General features: G+C 41.8%; 2 protein-coding genes across 7 annotated transcripts in view; one reads left to right on the top strand and one right to left on the bottom strand.

Moving 5' to 3' along the window:
- The window catches only part of nrxn3a (neurexin 3a), a 208,152-nt gene extending 204,397 nt beyond the window's left edge, over positions 1-3,755 (top strand). For 4 of the 6 annotated variants that reach the window (XM_026151866.1, XM_026151865.1, XM_026151864.1 and 1 more), the window contains one exon: positions 1,774-3,755. In XM_026151866.1, the coding sequence (XP_026007651.1) occupies positions 1,774-2,078 (305 nt within the window). In that variant the 3' untranslated portion in view covers positions 2,079-3,755. Of the gene's footprint in view, positions 1-1,151; positions 1,335-1,773 lie in introns of those variants that run through there. The other 2 variants (XR_003270631.1, XR_003270630.1) reach the window with 1 other exon arrangement.
- Positions 3,756-9,268: 5,513 nt separating this feature from the next.
- On the bottom strand, positions 9,269-17,334 carry dio2 (iodothyronine deiodinase 2). Its single transcript, XM_026152578.1, has 2 exons — positions 16,543-17,334; positions 9,269-11,888 (listed from the first exon to the last, which is right to left on the bottom strand). Exons 1-2 carry the CDS (start codon positions 16,762-16,764, stop codon positions 11,328-11,330), a joined length of 783 nt encoding a protein of 260 aa, XP_026008363.1. The 5' UTR covers positions 16,765-17,334; the 3' UTR covers positions 9,269-11,327.
- Between the last annotated feature and the right edge of the window lie 458 nt (positions 17,335-17,792).

The following is a 17,792-nucleotide window of genomic DNA, read 5'->3' as shown; positions in this document are numbered from 1 at the left end:
AACAGTGCTCGAATCGGTGCTTAAACAATGGAAAAAACACAAACTTTGTCCAAAAACCTCTCATGTTCAGCTGTTTCCCTCTTTTTCTTTGGTCATTTTAGCCTTTTTGGCCAGGGTGAAGGGAGTATCTGCCATCAAACAAGAAGACAGCCGCATGTAGCTATGATGATGTTTGCTAGTTCACCTTACATGCATTAATGTAATAACGTGGTTAGCCTACTCAACGTAAATTACACACGAACAACATTAAGCTACTCACGCAGAGAAGAACGGCTGCTGCTGCATCATCATCCTCATCATTTCTGCTACACTGGCAGGGCTAGGGGCCAGGACTCTCCTCTTCGGGTTCTTGGGGGATGTTGCTAACTCCGGGTCCGATAACAGGCACCACACCCGCACTCAAGCTATCAAATACGGCGCATTTCTCGGCTTTTAACAAAACGCTATACATCGCTAGGTGTTTCATCAGATTTGAGGTGTTACCTCCTTTGCACAGTATCACCTTAAAGCACTTGTTGCTGCTGAGTCTGCATCGTTTGCTGTGAAGTACAGCCAGACTTTGACCGCTTCGCCTTGGGCATTTTTAATCTGTAGCTCTGCTCTAAAAGAACGTACGTACCTGGGCCCGCCTACTACGCTTGCAAAGGTAAAATGATTGGCTAGAATTTAAAGTGTGTGACGTCTCAGGGAAAAAAAAGCACCGAAATAAAGCACCGAAATGTGCGCTGCTTTTTGGTCTGGTTACTACCGTTTATGTCAGAACCGGTGCCATGATACCGGTACCCATCCCTATTAGTAAGTGGATCATTTCTCTCCATTGACAGAAATCACCTTTGAGGACACATTATTAACGGTATCTTCTATGTATATGCGTCAAACAGCACCTACCTGCTCTTGTTGCAGAAATAACTTGTTCTTCAGTTTGTTAAACAAAGATAGATAAGTCATGCATTTTTACTTCCTTTGGAACTTAGAGCAGGATTCAAAGATAAATGTGCATCACTTTTGACTGATTTATTAGAAACCGATATGCCAAGTCATGATCATTGATTTGAGATGAGGTGTTGTGAGTCCAGGTGTGTCAAATGCATTGCACTGTCTTAATAAAACGTTGCCCTCTAACGTGTCTACATGTGTGTCTCTAACCCCAGGAGATGAGTTAGTCGTCAAAATACTTGAGGATCCATTAGTGCACCCCTCTGTAGCTCCTTGTACACCCTTCATTCCCACTCCCTCAACCCACCACCCACTCCTCACCATTTTGAGACCACCAAAGAGTCCCTGTCCAAGGCCACTGAGGCGGGGCTACCTTGCTTGTCGGACCGAGGCAGCGATGATTGTGATGATGATGGCTTGGTGATATCGGGGTATGGCTCTGGGAAAGCGTTCAAGTCTAAGCTGCCACCCTACTGATGATGAAGATTTTTACTCAACCTTCTTCTTGGTAACAGATAAGACCTTGTCCACGTCAGGCTTTCAAGGTGACTACAAAGCAAATGCAACCAAGACTTTTATACGTAACAAACCTTCCATCTCCAGACGCAGTAGGACTACCACTATCGCCATAGCACGAACCGCCGACCAGAGCCGCACCACCACCACCTCTGCCTCCACCGCAACCCTCCAAACAGCCAGCTGGCAAAACGAATAACCGCGAGCTAAAACCCCGGCCCGACCTAGCGTTGCTTCCATTGCCCACATCCTTTGAGGTAGACAGCACCAAGCTGAGGGGCCCATTAATAACCTCCCCAATGTTCCGTAATATACCCACAGCACTTCCCACAGAGCCAGGCGTCAGGCGAGTTCCAGGGCCCTCGGAAGTGGTCCGCGAATCTAGCAGCACCACCGGGATGGTCATCGGAATAGTGGCGGCCGCTGCCCTGTGCATCCTCATCCTTCTATATGCCATGTATAAGTACAGGAACAGGGATGAAGGCTCCTACCAGGTGGACGAGAGCAGGAACTACATAACCAACTCGGCTGTGCAGAGCAATGGCGCTGTCATGAAGGACAAACAGCAAAGCTTGAAAGGCAGCAACAAGAGACAGAAAAACAAGGATAAGGAGTATTATGTGTGACTGTGAGACTTTCGTGTACACGAGAGAGCGAAGAAAGAGAGCACTAAGAGAACTTTTACTTATCAGTTTCCTCGTGAGGAGCTATGACAAATGATGGTATAATATGGAACTTGAAAATTCTTATACTGTGCTGAGTAGTTGAACTGATGATATGTACTGTAACATAAAGCACACTTACTATTAAGCAAAAGCTTAATGACAAGGTTAAATAGCAACTTTAGAGACCTTACTCTTCTATCTGGTCAGAGACATTATTGGTAGAGAAATACTTCACAGCATCATTCTCCTAAGTGACTTTTAGAGCTACGTGATCCTTGGCATTAAACAATTTTTTGTGAAATTGTTAATTACAAAAGGCTCATAAAATTACACCTTTTCAGCATGTAAACAACATAGTGCTTAACAAGAGGGGGTCAGGCACACAATGGTTGTAAAAATAAAGGACTCTTGTATCAAAATATTACCAATTTTTATGGTTTATAAATAAGTGCTGTGTCTTAACTATTTTTGCTCCAGGCTAATGAGAAACCAACAAAAGAACAGCAAGAAAAGAAAATGATTTCTGTGTATAAACTAATGGAGAGGGCATACCTCAGAACACAATTATTCTCATTGTCTGGCTGACACAGTGAAGCTTTGTGGAGAGAGCTTGCCAGTTCTCTCGGTAAGAAACACGTGATTGTAAAATGCATGCCATCCTGATTCATATGGTATAGCACAAGTCCAGTATGCAGTGTTCGACTTGGACCACGTTCTCTTTAATGCACAAGCCAAAACGTCATTAGATTGGGACTTGCCCTGAGCCCCTGAAAACTGCTGAAAAATCTGCAAAAGAAAAAGGTCTAATATCGACGCATAGCTAGTGGTGGTCTTCTCTCTTTGCAAAATTGTGTGTTGGTTCATTGCGTATCATTCTCTTTTTTATGGAGGTGTCAGGAAGAAGACAAATGCAGTACTACAACACTGTTAACAAATGTGTATACAGAAATAAATCTAATGTTGAAAGTGTGAATTCTATCTGCTATCGCAGTCAACTGTGTCAAAAAAGAAGAAATTTGTTTACATATTTTATTACATGCTATCTGTTGTACTTTGTAGGTAGTAAATTGTACATATACCATGACAGTTGTAATTTTTAGTACCACTATTGTACAGACTAAACACATGGTTTATCAACAGATTTCATGAGAAATTTATTAACTGTTATTAATTTACATGGAGAAAGACTCTAACGAGAATGTGAAGAATCATATTGCTATTCATAAAGAATAAAATGTATTGTTAGCCTAGAAATCTAAAAAGAGATGTTTCTAAAGTTGCATGAATATTTAATTACTGTCCGACAAATACAACGTGCCCTTTCTTCTGTACCATGACTTTCTTGTTCTGGGTGACAGTACTGATTTGTTTAGTTTCATTTTAAGTTTTTTGGAGAGAACAACATCAGATTTATGACAAAGAGACAACAAAAGAATGGGCCTTCAAAGTTTGGAAAGACAAATTCTGTGGGACCATAAATCATTGCTCAATTGTCCTTTTATGTTTCCATTACCTGTCATTGTCATTAAGTCACCAGGTGCAGTCTTTTTCTTAGAAATCACATTTTTGTCACAATTGTTACTTTTCATAACCTTTTTCCATCAGTTTGATAACAAATAAAACTTTTTTTCTTCAGACGTTATACTGTACTCGTTGGGTAAATATGGTTAGTCTTCACTGTCGTTAGTCTTCACTAAAATACTGTACCGTTTTGACATTTACCACAAATCTCATCACAGAATCAGGCATACTATTTCTTAGAGGAAAACAGTTTAAAAACTATAAAAACTTTTAGCTTTTCTCCTCAAATGAAAGCTGAAGGCTCTGCCTCTACTTTCAAATGTCTTACGAACCACAAGTAAACTGTTCTGTGGGGCTAATACAGCACTATTCCTCTTAGACAAGGCCTTGTATGGGTGATGTACACGCTCTCTTTCTAGTCCCTGTCAGGACTCTTGCTGCAGCATTTTGGATCAGCTGAAGGCTTTTCAGGGAGTTTTTAGGACTTCCTGATAATAATGAATTGCAGTCGTCCAGTCTGGAAGTAATAAATGCATGAACTAGTTTTTCAGCGTCACTCTGAGACAGGATATTTCTAATTTTAGAGATGTTGCGCAAATGGAAGAAAGCAGTCTTACATATTTGTTTAATATGTGCATTGAAGGACATGTCCTGGTCAAAAATGACTCCAAGGTTCCTCACAGCATTACTGGAGGCCAAGGTAATGCCATCCAGAGGAAGAATCTGGTTAGATACCATATTTCTAAAGGTTTTCAGGGCCGAGTACAATAACCTCAGTTTGATCTGAATTAAGAAGCAGAAAGTTAGCGGCCATCCAGGTCTTTATGTCTTTAAGACATTCCTGCAGTTTAACTCATTGGTGTGTGTTATCTGGCTTCATGGACAGATAGAGCTGGGTGTCATCAGCATAGCAGTGAAAATGTATGCTATGTCTTCTAATGATGCTGCCTAAGGGAAGCATGTATAATGTAAACAGAATTGGTCCTAGCACTGAACCCTGTGGAACTCCATAATTAACCTCAGTGTGTGAAGAGGACTCTCCATTTACATGCACAAACTGGAGTCTATTAGATAGATATGATACAAACCACTGCAGCACAGTACCTGTAATACCTACAGCATGTTCTAATCGCTCTAATAGGATATTATGGTCGACAGTATCGAACGCTGCACTGAGGTCTAGCAGGACAAGCACAGAGATGAGTCCACTGTCAATAAGCATTTAACATTCTTCTGACGAATAGGAAATTAGAACTGAGACTGAGGTTGTGAAAGTGCCTGGCAAAATAAGGAGACAACGCATTTTGAGCATTCTATGTGAATCATCATCTATGTTGTATATTTGTTTTGGTTTTTTGTTTGTTTCATTTCTTTGACACTGAAATTGTCATGACAACAATGCTGAAAGAAGTTACTGGCATCGAAAAACTTTTTTATTCATGTCATTTTTGTCTGTAATTTTCTTTTTTTGACAAGGAATCTCTCTTTAATTTTTCTATTAGCTAAAATTAACACCTTCTGGTTACCTCTAAAAAACCCACAGTTTAACTGATCATTAGTGATGACACTAAACCTTTAACTGTATGCTTACCAAATCATTTTTGCAGTTCTCCTCTGAAAAACTTATAATTATCAGTACAGGCCCCAGGAGACCGTGAGACAGGTACACAGTACAATATCCACATGTTGTAGACATATGAGCCTTTGGAAAATTACAACCCAGTAAGTCTCAAGGCGGGCCCGCTAAAGGTGATCAGCCCTCGATGTGCTGACAGATACTCAACTGTGGCTTTAGGTCGAATCATATTCAACTCACAGAAAACTCCATATTTATTATTTCATGGTGTCTTCAGTGTTGCAGGTTAATCACTGTTTTGAGGGTGAAACTTCTTGGAGATATCGTTGGAGAATAGGTCGCTTGTTTTTAACATTTTACCTGTTTAACCTTAACATTGGGTATGCAGTGCAGCATGGGGGCAAAACCCGTCACATTTATTAAGTCCTAACAACTTCTTTGTGAGATTAAGCAGAGTTTTGTGTTCACGCTGTGATCAGTTTTCTGTTACTCCCGTCTCACTGCTCTTTGTGGATTCAAGCAAGTGAATTGAACAAGATGTAACCACATGTTACATGAGTTTATGACTGATTTCCGAGAGCATAAAGGTACTACCAGAGGTAACATTTGGATCATCTTGGTCTTTACCTTAAGTATAAATTGATTTCTGTTATCCGTGATGTAACTTAATATTGACCATGAACGCCACAGCCTGCTCCTGCTCCAGTCCCATCACAGTACATCGCTGTGCATTTCACCACAGTAATGCAAACTAACCACTTTAGCTTGCAGTAAATGTCCTGTCCTGTCTTTCTTCATCTCTCACTGTTGCACTTTTTTTTCGAGCAGCATTAAACATTGGCTAACAGATACTTTTTGTGCCAAACTGGCTGCATTTGTTGAGATGTTTGAAAAGTTACATTTGAAATTACCTGACGCTCTAAAAAAATGTTACTCTGCTTATGTTTGCTCTTATTTTGTAGTACTAGCTAAATGCTGAAATACTCCGACTTCAAATTTATTTATATCTGCACCTAAGGGGGAAGAACAAAGGGTGCATTGGACGTGTAAGCTAGCTGTGGGATGTCATTACTTTCTTATTTACAGAGGATGTATCTCAGTGCTATCACTGGAAGGGCTGCTAAGCTGCAGCACATGAAAAATTAATTCAATAGTAGTATGCATTCACCTGCCTATCAGATTTAATTGCTCATTACCTGAATGTGTTGGAAGGCTGTTCCAGATTGTGCCGGTCCACTTTAACCTCTGCTTTTATGGAAATACAACATGCTAACAGTCATATTTTTAAGAAATGCATTCTTCATTATAAGAGAAAGCTAAGGTATTTCTAAATCATTGCTATACTTGAGGCCTTCATCAGCTTCCGTTACTATAAATGAAGAGTCTGAGGTTGAGGTCCAGGGAGGGTACTTGAGAGGGAGAGGACTGTCAGTGCTCACTCTCTACTGCTTATCCAAAGCGTAGTATCTACTGGAGTGAGGTGGATAGCTGCAAGAACAACAAGGACTGGGTCTAGCAGTGAACAGAACTGCCATGGGACAAGGCAGGTAAGTTCTATAGTCAACCAGAGACCAGATGAAAACCAAGCAGAACATATGAAGGCAAACATCAAACAAGAGGAGGCAATTTACCACCATGCTGGAGGAAACAATCCACGGAGAATCACTGCCAGAGCCAGTCCTTAAGACTTGATCGAGCTACAAAGAGTTGGTACAACAAACGTTATCTATCCTCTTTGGCTGAACCAGGACATCATTTTTCAACCAAAATCGCTTCTGATAAAAACTTGGTGGATTTGATGGATTGTACAAAACCACAGTAGGTCGAGATGCTTCTAACGTGCCTGTCAAAGATGGCTTTGTGTCGTGTTCAATAGAATACCAATAGAAATAGCTGCCACAACGACCCAATGAGGAGCAGGTGAGTTAATCAGCTGATTTTTGACAGGTGGGTAACTAATAAGGATGTGGGAACGTTTGTAAACAAACACGTGTGCAACAACACAGACATGAGGGAGAAAAAGCAAGAAAACAAGAGAAGACCCGGGACCATGAAAGCCTGAATCTTAATCTAAAACTATGAGTCGTATACAACCACATTCTTTTAGCAGTGTGCCCATAAATGTGTCCAATATATAAACACAATATGTCCTGTATATAATCAGTATATATTCATTTGGACTTCTATGACATTATATGTAAGCTTCGTCAGAATATTTGGGTCACTATAGATACAATGAAATGAGAAAAGAAAATAAGGAGATGCTACTAAATAATACTGAATAAGTGAAGCTGAACAAACAGGATCATTAATATTTGATTCAACCAGGATGTGCTTTAATAGATGTGAGTGTACACACAGAAGCTCACTGTAAGCAGTTAGTCTTGACTGCAGCTTTTGTCACACGCTGTTCCAACAGCTGTTACAAACTGTTCCAACTTCTGCAATCTGGTAGAAGGTTCCGCATCATCCGGGCAAGGACAGAGAGACTCAAGAGGAGCTTCTAGCCCCAAGCCATCCGTGCCCTAAACACACACACCCGCCCTCTCACATCATCTATAATTGACTGAGTCAGGACTCTTCCAGACACTAAACCAAGGAACAATGTACATTTCAATTCCTTTAATTTTAAATATGTTCATATTGTCTATCCTGTAAAATAGTCAGATATCTATTCATATTAATGTACAGAATTCACCTGCTTGCTGCTACTACTGCACATTCACCCAGTGTATATACTATATGTATGTATATATATATATATATATATATATATATATATATATATATAAAATGTTTTTCCTCTACACCCCCCCAATTTTTTTGCACATGTCGAGGAGCGTGTCAGGCTACATTTCACTGTGTGTTATACTTGTATAACTATGCATGTGACAAATAAAGAACCTTGACCTTGACCTTGACGCCTAGAGCCCGGTCTTTGAAGTCTTTGACATTTATCCAAACATGCTAACAACATTCTTAAAAGGCCCAAACAATGTGTGCTTGTCAGGTTTGTATGTTCACCACACAAGCTTTAAGTGAATCAAGAGCAGAAACAACCAAACTCCTAATTCTTGACACCTGGCTGTGCTCATCTATAGGTGTAAAACATCCTTTATAAGAAATAAACTTCTGTCAGATGGTGAAATGACAAAGATTAAGAAAATGTTCTTATCAAACAAAAATAAAACAACCAGGTTTGTACATGACCCCACTTGACCTCATGGTGTCAGTGTTGTACCTGACCTACAAAACCAGAACTGCAGTATGTGGTGGAGCAGCTGTTATATGAAAGCATTTCTTATAATTATTACTTTAGGCTGCTGACGACAGCTGTACAAATGAAGCTGTACTTTTGATGTTGAGAGGGACTCATTATCATCAGAAGAGAATATTAGAGGTTGATTTGCACACAGTGTTTTGAAGAACGTGGATCAATGACTTCTCAAGATTGTGCTTTAGTAGATCAGGTGAGTGTCCGCAAGATTTCACCTCATTTTGCAAACCTGCTGCATGTTACCAACATATCACACATCTACTTTTTAGTTTTAGTTAATACGTTTGCTAAGATTCCTCAATAAATTAGGAAATAGAAGTTTGAAAAAAATCCCCTCTGTCTAACAACTTTCTTGGTGTGTGGACTTTTTAAATGGCTCCTGCAGTTATTTATCTGCATGGCCAGCTTCACAGTACGAGTTCATAATTCATATTTATTTTTGGAGAGTAAAAAAAAGTCCCACTGAAAGTAAATAAAACATTATAAAATGTCCTTTCTGGATTTCTGGAAAAGGAGAATTTCGATCCACCCCTGGGACAGGCTGGCGACCCGTCCAGGGTGTAGCCTGCCTGGGACATGCTCCCCACCCCCCGACCCTGACGAGGATAAGAGGAAAGTGATGGATGCATCTTCGATCCCTGGATGTAAACTACTCTATTTTTTGAAGTTTTGCAGTAAACACATTATACTGTTTATTTGAAATGCTGAAGCAAAGGACTTTTTTGTGCACTGGGTGCAGAGACAACATATAAAAGAATTCCACACAAACACATTCATGTTTATTTTCCACTTATTTTTCCTTCGACATATAAAAATATACATTACGCTTCAAATAATGGCAAAGTACAGTAAAGAGAATGGAAAATAGAGCTATTGATATCAGTCATTGAGACATTAGCAAAGTGACAATGAAAACAGATGCTTTGGATCTGCGTCACGTTGACCAGGTGCTGCTCTCTATCCAACCAGAGACTGAGCTGTGGACTCTTTCGTCAAAGGTTTTCATTTGCACACCTTTGTCACTGTGACCAGAACAAAGCATCTGTTCGAAGGAGCTTTCATTTGAAAAGAATCACCCGAACAGCTACTGAACTTCCACTGTTCATATTTTGAGAAATATGAATTTAAATCTGAAATTACATCTACATTTAGCTGTTAAATATGCATTTACAAATGAAATCTTCATGAAATGAATTCTTCACAAGACATGAGAGAGAGAGCTGTATGCAGGAGAGATCTGACTCTAAAACAAAACATTTGTGCTAATGTGAAGAAATTGTATTTTATCAATGAATATTTGAAAAGATATTAATTAAAAAACAAAAACAGAGCTCTTCTGTTAGTTAGGGGGTGTACTTTTGACCGAAGGTGCGGATCACTTGATAGTTCATGAACAAAGCTTAGGTGACTGATTTGTTTATAGGCACACACAGCTAAAGGCTCCCAGTGCATCTCCCCTGTTGTCAGAGTAATAGCTGGATAACAGTCATTTTATCCACGTTTGTAATGTGCTCAAAGTCTGATGCATTTCCATTAATACTGCCAGTTATTTATTTAACTTCAAATGAAATGCTCAACCAAAAGTTGATCACCCTTTTAAGCCTTTTCTCAGAGTGTTTAAAGGAAGTGACATAGATGCAACAGCAGGTCTATTAACATCCACAGAGCCACCAATGAGAAGTATGGGGCTAGGGTTAGGTTTACTAGTACCGCTTTATTGAACTGTTCATCTTTATTACATATCTAAATGGATATCTTATAACAAAGAGCCAAAAGCAAAGACTTGGTTTGAAAGGTAATGACTTCCAGTTACATGTGAAATTGTGAATGTTGAGCATGTAGCTAGATGCAACCTAACCTTAACCCACAGCAGTTTACTCGTGGCATAAGAGTTTAACCAAACCATCACTTTACAAGACTTGGCCAAACCATCGAACATTCAGTACACAACATTCGGAAAGATACACGCTTCACTTACTGACAATAAATTTTGCACTTGGTAATACCCATCATCCCCCTGAGCGTCTGCCTAGAGTTTTCCATGCAGTCCAGCCCACGGAACCTCCTGGAAAAAGATCTGGTCATAAAGTCAACAAAAGTGCTTCTTCCTTTGCAAACCATGCAAATCAACTTTAAATGTGATTTTTACAAGGCTCACTTCAGTCTGTGTCTACATGCAAAGTACATGTGCAGTCGTGATCCGATGCTTTGAACAATAATCTGTGTATGTACTTATTCACTGTGCCTACACGTCATATTTTGGATTGCGTTCAGTGCTCATTATCAAATTAGATTTACTAGATTTAATGTGGCTGTTATCTCAAGGTTTTCAAAGCAGTTGACTCACAGTCTTCTAGAGATTCAGTCTCAATAACACATTCATCAGGTGAGATGTAATAACATTTTTACCAAACTAAGAAATACTAAAACTCAGCATCTTTCCTCTCTGTGTGTAGCTGGAATAACGTCATCCCAGCTACTGCTGTTGTTGTTTCACTGCTCTTGTCAGCTGTCTGGGGACGGGAGGGTCGCATGTCTGATCTGCTGACAGTAAGTAATTCGGACAAAATCTGAAATAAATACGCACGTTTATGCACAATATTTGTATGGAAAAGACTTGACTTTAGTTCAGGAGGTAAGGCTTGAGGTGAGGAGGGTGAGGTTGACTTGATTAAGATGCTGGTTGAGTTGTCTCTTGCCTTTGCCCTTTCCCCCCCTTTTTTGGTAAAAGGGACCCTTTGTTACAGCTTTATGGTAAAGAATACCATCACAACACATTCTTACAAAACCAAATAATCTCTGTTTTCAAAATTTTAAAAAGGCACTTTTAATCCTCCTACCGTCTACCATAACTCTGTTCCAGCCACTGGCGCACATCCTTCAGATTGTAAAAAAATGGCCCTTTGCCCCCCAGGTAAGCAATCTTTTTTTGTTGCACTATACACACCCGTTCGTTGGACACACCGTAAGCCACATTAGCATTATTGTCCATGCAGTCAGCAACTAGTTGACACTGCGGCGGCAAAGAAAAGTGCTCAGTGAGTTGACGTGCTGCTCCCATCCTTTCCTCCAGGTTCTGGTGTTTCCGGAAACTGAAGGAGCAAGAACCCATGGGAGGGGCCACCCAGCCATCAGATGGATGAGCCTCATCAATGTACACTAACAGGAAATCAGCCACATCGCTGAAGTCTTCCACTAACTGCCGGAAAGCCGGCAGGTGGCTGATGAAGGGGGGTCAGGTGGCTGAGCCAAAGTTGACCACCAGGGGGCGATCTGATGACTCAAAATCCAGAAGTCTGCACTCACCCCCATTTTGGATTCTGATGGTGCTGCTCCACCGAGGGCCATCGGGTACCTTCACCACTTTGGAATTGGGTGCCTCACAGCCAAGTTTCACCTAAAGAGGTAAAATAGAGACAAACACTTAATGTAGACTGTGTGCACATGAAGAAGAAGGAGAACTGGGATTTGCATTTCTGCTGTTTTGGCATATTGGGCCTGGTGTAGTTTAACTGTTGCTATTGCAAAGCATCTGGCATTGTGCTGGAATTTCAGTATGTGGTTGATTTAGATTTGACAGTATGTTATAATTATGTCTACAACACACACACACCCACATACATATACATATATACATATATATATATATATATATATATCTGCCTATGATTAGGCATTTCTGCATTGGTATTGAAAATAGGAGGCTGTGATTTAAAACAAGTCAAAGAGTCAACTTTGCACCCATTACAGAAGTAATTTTGAGTAAATACAACTAAATAAGCTAATATACACAAATAAAGAAAAATGCGGAGTGCCCGGTACGAGTTCCCGGCCCAAGTGGAGGAGTTTAAGTATCTCGGGGTCTTGTTCGCGAGTGATGGGAGAAGGGAGCCGGAGATCGACAGACGGATTGGTGCAGCGGCTGCAGTGATGTGGACGCTGCACCTCTGCTGTGGTGAAGAGAGAGCTGAGTGTAAAAGTGAAGCTCTCAATTTACCGGTCGACCCTCACCTATGGCCACGAGCTGTGGGTAGTGACCGAAAGAACGAGATTGCAAATACAAGCGGCAGAAATGAGCTTCCTCCGAAGGGTGGCTGGCCTCTCCCTTAGAGAGAAGTTCGGCCATCCGGGAGGGGCTCAGAGTAGAGCCGCTGCTGCTCCACATTGAAAGGAGCCAGCTGAGGTGGTTCGGGCATCTGACAAGGATGCCTCCTGGGCGCCTCCTGGGTGAGGTGTTCCAGGCATGTCCCACTGGGAGGAGGCCCCGGGGCAGACCCAGGACACGCTGGAGAGATTATATCTCTCGCCTTGGTGTTCCCACGGATAAGCTGGAGGAGGTGGCTGGGGAGAGGGAGGTCTGGGCCTCTTTGCTTAGGCTGCTGCCCCCGTGACCCGGCCCCAGGTAAGCGGATGAAGATGGATGGATGGATAAAGAAAGATGAATAAATAAACACTTTAAAACTGCTGAGTAAGTGAACAAAGAAAATTAAAATAGGAATTTGGTGATTCCAATTCCATTATTGATATTGCTTATTGATTCTCATTGGCTTTGCTTTGAGAGTTCCTCCCATCTGTCAGTAGCAAATCAACATTCGTGCAGATTAATCGCCTGCTGTGAGCTCATTTCCCCACTTTGTTGTGACCAGTGTTGGGGTTGTAACTCAAAAAAAGTAATGTATTACACAGAACACTTTTCTCAAAATGAATCCAGTATGTCCAGTGTTAAAATTAGTAACTTAGTTACATTACTAGTTACTTCTATCAAAAGTAACTCAGTTACTTCAAGTTACTCGTTACTTTCAAAGTAACTAGTTACTAGGGAAAGGAAAAGATAATGTGCATATTTCCACGAGAGAAGTCCCACGCCTGGACCGTCGTTGACCGCTGCCATGATTCTAGCCTACGTCACAGCGTCATGTGCGCCTTTTACATCCAACACAGTCGTGGTGCTTTGATCAATCTATCAATCGTTTGTTGTAAGATTCAGATAATTATTTATTAAAAGTGAGACATTTTAAATGAGAATAAGAAAGAAAAGTATTTCTTTGTGCCCCCCTCTCCCTGTTAATGCCCTACCTGGCCCCCTGGCAAAACTTTGCTAGACCCGCCCCTGCACAGTTACCAGCTGTCAGCTACTTAGAAAAGGATCCTGGTGTTATTTGTCTCTCAGAAACAGTTCATAACTTCAACTCATCCATGTCACCTAAAAGGTAAACCTGTTTCTCCATCACCTGTTCAGCTCTGATGATCCAGTAAGGATGCCTCAGGTCTCTCCTCCTTCTGCCTCCCCTTTCCCTCATCCACCTGCTGCCTCCACCACTTGCTAATGTTACTGAATCTGTGGAAGCTCCGTGATGCCACCACACGAAGTAACGAGTAACGAGCCTATCTAAATCCCAGTAACAGTTAACGCGTTCCTGATTTTGGCATAATAACTAGTTACTGTGCTCGTTACCACAATAATAACGTAGTTAAGGTAACGCGTTACTTAATAATTAAAGGTGACGATTGTACCGCATTTTGATCCGGGACGTACTCTGCATGAAAACAAGCGCTCACTCTTCCTGCTCAACAAATGACAAGGGCGGAGCCTTATACCACGTGATACAGAAGCCAGCTGGCTGCTAAAATTAGCAGGAAAAAAACAACGGAGAGCACGTGAGAGATGACGAGAAAGTGACAGGAGAAAATCAGTCCCCGTCAACCACCCAAACATCAATAACGGGAACCTTATACAGCGCTTCCCTATACCCGTCGACCTCCCGCAGGCACAAAGAAATCACGGAGGCTATCACTTATCACCTGACCAAAGATATGGCTCCATCAACACTGTGCAAAACGAGGGATTTAGGAAAATGATCAACACCCTAGACAAACGCTACACAGTGCCGTCCCGCAACTATTTTTCTATTGTTGCACCACCTGCTCTGTACACGCAGCGTCGAGCAACGGTGGAGACGGGATTGTTTTTATGTTCAGTCTCAACTGTTACGAAGTTGATGTGCAGTTAATAAGCGCAATAAATATTTATACTGGAAAAGAAAATCGTGAGAGAATCGTGATCTCAATTCTAAGCCAAAAAATCGTGATTCTCATTTTATGCAAAATCGTGCAGCCCAGTTTGTTATACTGTCATCAAGCTAAAATACATATGTGGACTTTTTTAAGTTGCTTGAAGACGTTTCACCTCTCATCCGAGGAAGCTTCTCTGAAGAGCTCCTTGGACCACGTGCACTATGCCGACCCCGATCCCTGCGTGCTGCACACCACATTCTCTCCAAGTTTGGCCTGTCAGTTTTTACGTAATAACATTGAAAGAAACATGTAGGCAGACAGATAGACAGACTGTGATGTTTACGTACTGGGTTCTTGCTTTGGCACAGGAAAAGTACTTTTTTTGTCTTTACTGCAGGAACGAACCATGCGGCATATCTGCCAAGAACTGCTTGGAGGTAAAACAGGCTTCGAGGTCTTATAGTGGGCCTTTGGCAGTTACAAGATGGAAAATGTGGGTACGGAGACAGACCCAAAGTTAATCTCTTGTGACATATTTCCCAGAATGAATACTGCCAATAGGAACTCCTCAATCATGACGTTCAGGCTGGAGCTGTCGTGCTGTGCAGTATCCACATGTACGTTTTATTAATTCCTTATTCGTAAGATTTAAAGGAGATTCCTGAACATTTTACAGTTCACAGAAACGCTGACAGATGCCAGTCAGGCGTAGACTGCGTAATCGTAAACGAAGGCCTGAAAGGAAAACTGCACACAGCCGTGGTACCTGGATGTGCCACAGCTGTGCGGAGGCTTAACAGAACATGTTAATCCCCAGAGATTTGTCAGTGGCTTCTTTTTTAACTAATAGCACAGTGGACGCATAGAGGAACCTGGGTCCTCGCTAAGCCTCTGTCATACTTTACATTACAATAGCACAATAAGTTGTACACTTTGAAAAGTGCACAGTTCATTTCAGATACAACGTTTTTTGATGTGTGCTAACATGAGAAGGGGCCCCTACATACCCACAGGCCCAGGCTGTTGTGCTAAAAGAGTGGGTCCAAGGCACAAAGCCAAGGGACACACACTATAGTCCGGCTATCACACACACACACACTTGTGTATAGACATATAGACATATACGAATAGTTAATACAGTAACTAATGATTTTCCAGCAGAACTTTTTTGCTAAACCAGTTTTAGACAAGAGCTGTTGTTATAGTGTGAGCTTATTAATAACTGTAATATAAATTAATATGCAGAGAACTTCTTATATAATCAAAGACTCCCACTCTGCGGTTTCTCGTTCCACAGGAGGCACTGGTGAGACACTGGGCACTATGAAGTCCCCCCCAAAAAACAAACAAACAACAAAACAAAACAAAAACACAATTTGTGGGTAAAATATTTGTCTTCTGGTAATTTTGTCTGATCAGAGCAGCTGAACGACAGATGTTGTTTCATTTTGCAGGTTGTGATGTATCCACATATCTCTGTAGTATAAACGCCACAGTATCACCAGGACGTAACAAAATCAGCTTTTTGAAACATTAGCAGCGAATTTGTAGCAGCAGCCTCCTGACAGCAGAAAGTTACACAGCTGTGAGGACGGGGGCCATCTGCTGCACCTCCACATGAACTGCAACCAGTTTCTATCCAACGCGATTAACGTGATAACCTGTATTTGCTCTGATAATACTCGTGTTACACAGTATTGTAGTGATAAAACATTAACTATTTGGTCACGCGATTCTGTAACGCTTCTCGTTCTGGCCAGCCCTTTGTGTAAACTGTATTGTTCCGCGCGCACGCACACACACGCACAGCTCCAAACGCGAAAAACAAGTTCTGCTCCATCTGCGCGAAGACAATGAAAAACCAAGTTTTCCGAGGGCGTGCCGCAAACGTTCGTGCACACGGCCGTGTAGGCAGGTGAGCGAGCAGACGCTAAGAAACACTTCCTGTCTTTTACACCACTTTGGAGTGCACTTGAATGACGTCACTGCATCGAGGCACTCGAAGCACTTAGACCCTACCCAAATAAAAAGTTTACCTGCTTGTAGGCGTCCAGGAGGAAGCTGTTCCAGATGGAGCGCAGTCCCGCCGAGGTCAGCATGCGGCGCCACTCTCCGCAGCCGGCGGACCGAGAGCTGAGCAGCGAAACGACGCGCTTCAGCAGAACCACCGAGTCGTACAGGGCAAGGAAGAGGCAGTTGGAAAAGAAACCGGGTAGTATCTGGAGTGTCACGAGCAGATCCTCGCCCGCCGTTCCCATCTTCCGTTTGTGCGTTTACACGACCGCTGGCCAATTCCTCCACCACAGCTCTTATCTGCTCAGCTCATAGTTTGGGCTCTGTTTCGTGCACTGCGCCAGAGTCGGTGCGCAGAACGAGAAAAGTGTTTGGAATGCGTCTCGCAAAGCGTCTCTGTTCATCAGCTCGACAATCCCTTGGCGCGCTGTCGCTCTTTTTGAAAGAAGGAACATTGTAGTTAATATTAAGCCTCGCGGCTTATCTCTGCGGCAAGATTCTGACGTCAGAAATAGAGCAATCGCTGTCTCCTCCTCCTCCTTCCTCTCCCCCGCAGCTTCGTGCGTAGCGGCTGCACTAAACTGCAGATCGACGCTTTCACTGTTTTTACCATGTTACATCGACTAAATATGAAATGTTTATACTTTCCATACTCTTCCAGAGTATTCCAGTGATCCGGTTGTGACTATGCTTTAAAGAAGTGGGAACTTTTTTTACTCAATATGTGGGTACTCTGCATTTACTCATTACTTATTATTAATCTCTCTTCTTAATCTGCTGCTCTCTTTTTTGTCTCGTCTTCCTCCAGCCAGTCTGGTTCTGCCAGAGATTTCTTCCTGTCAAAAGGGAGTTTTCCTTCCCACTGTTGCCAAGGGCTTGCTGTCTGTCTGTATTATTGTGGGGTCTTTACCTTACAGCAGAAAGTGCCCTGTTGATATGATTTGGTGCTATATAAATACAATTTAAATAATGTTCTAATGTCTGTGTACCCATTCACAATCACACTGTTGCATTTCATAAGCTGGTTTCTGAAAACATAAAGACATTTTTGCATTAGCGATGCAGCCTCTAACCATGCAACAGTTTGATGTGTGCCAGAAGCGTAACGGTCAGGATCACACTGTCATAGTTCATAAACTGTTTAAAAAAGAAACAAACAAACACATCTAAATATTTTCTGTCGTTCTATCTATGCTGCCACAAGCTACAGTCAAGATAACGCCCACATCTAAGCTCTGTAACACAGCAACACCCATATAACATGTAACCTTAA

The sequence above is a fragment of the Astatotilapia calliptera genome, chromosome 19, assembly GCF_900246225.1.
Source record: "Astatotilapia calliptera chromosome 19, fAstCal1.2, whole genome shotgun sequence".
Classification (NCBI taxonomy): domain Eukaryota; kingdom Metazoa; phylum Chordata; class Actinopteri; order Cichliformes; family Cichlidae; genus Astatotilapia; species Astatotilapia calliptera.
Note: the sequence above shows the minus strand (reverse complement) of the source record. Positions and strands in the feature narration are given on the sequence as shown.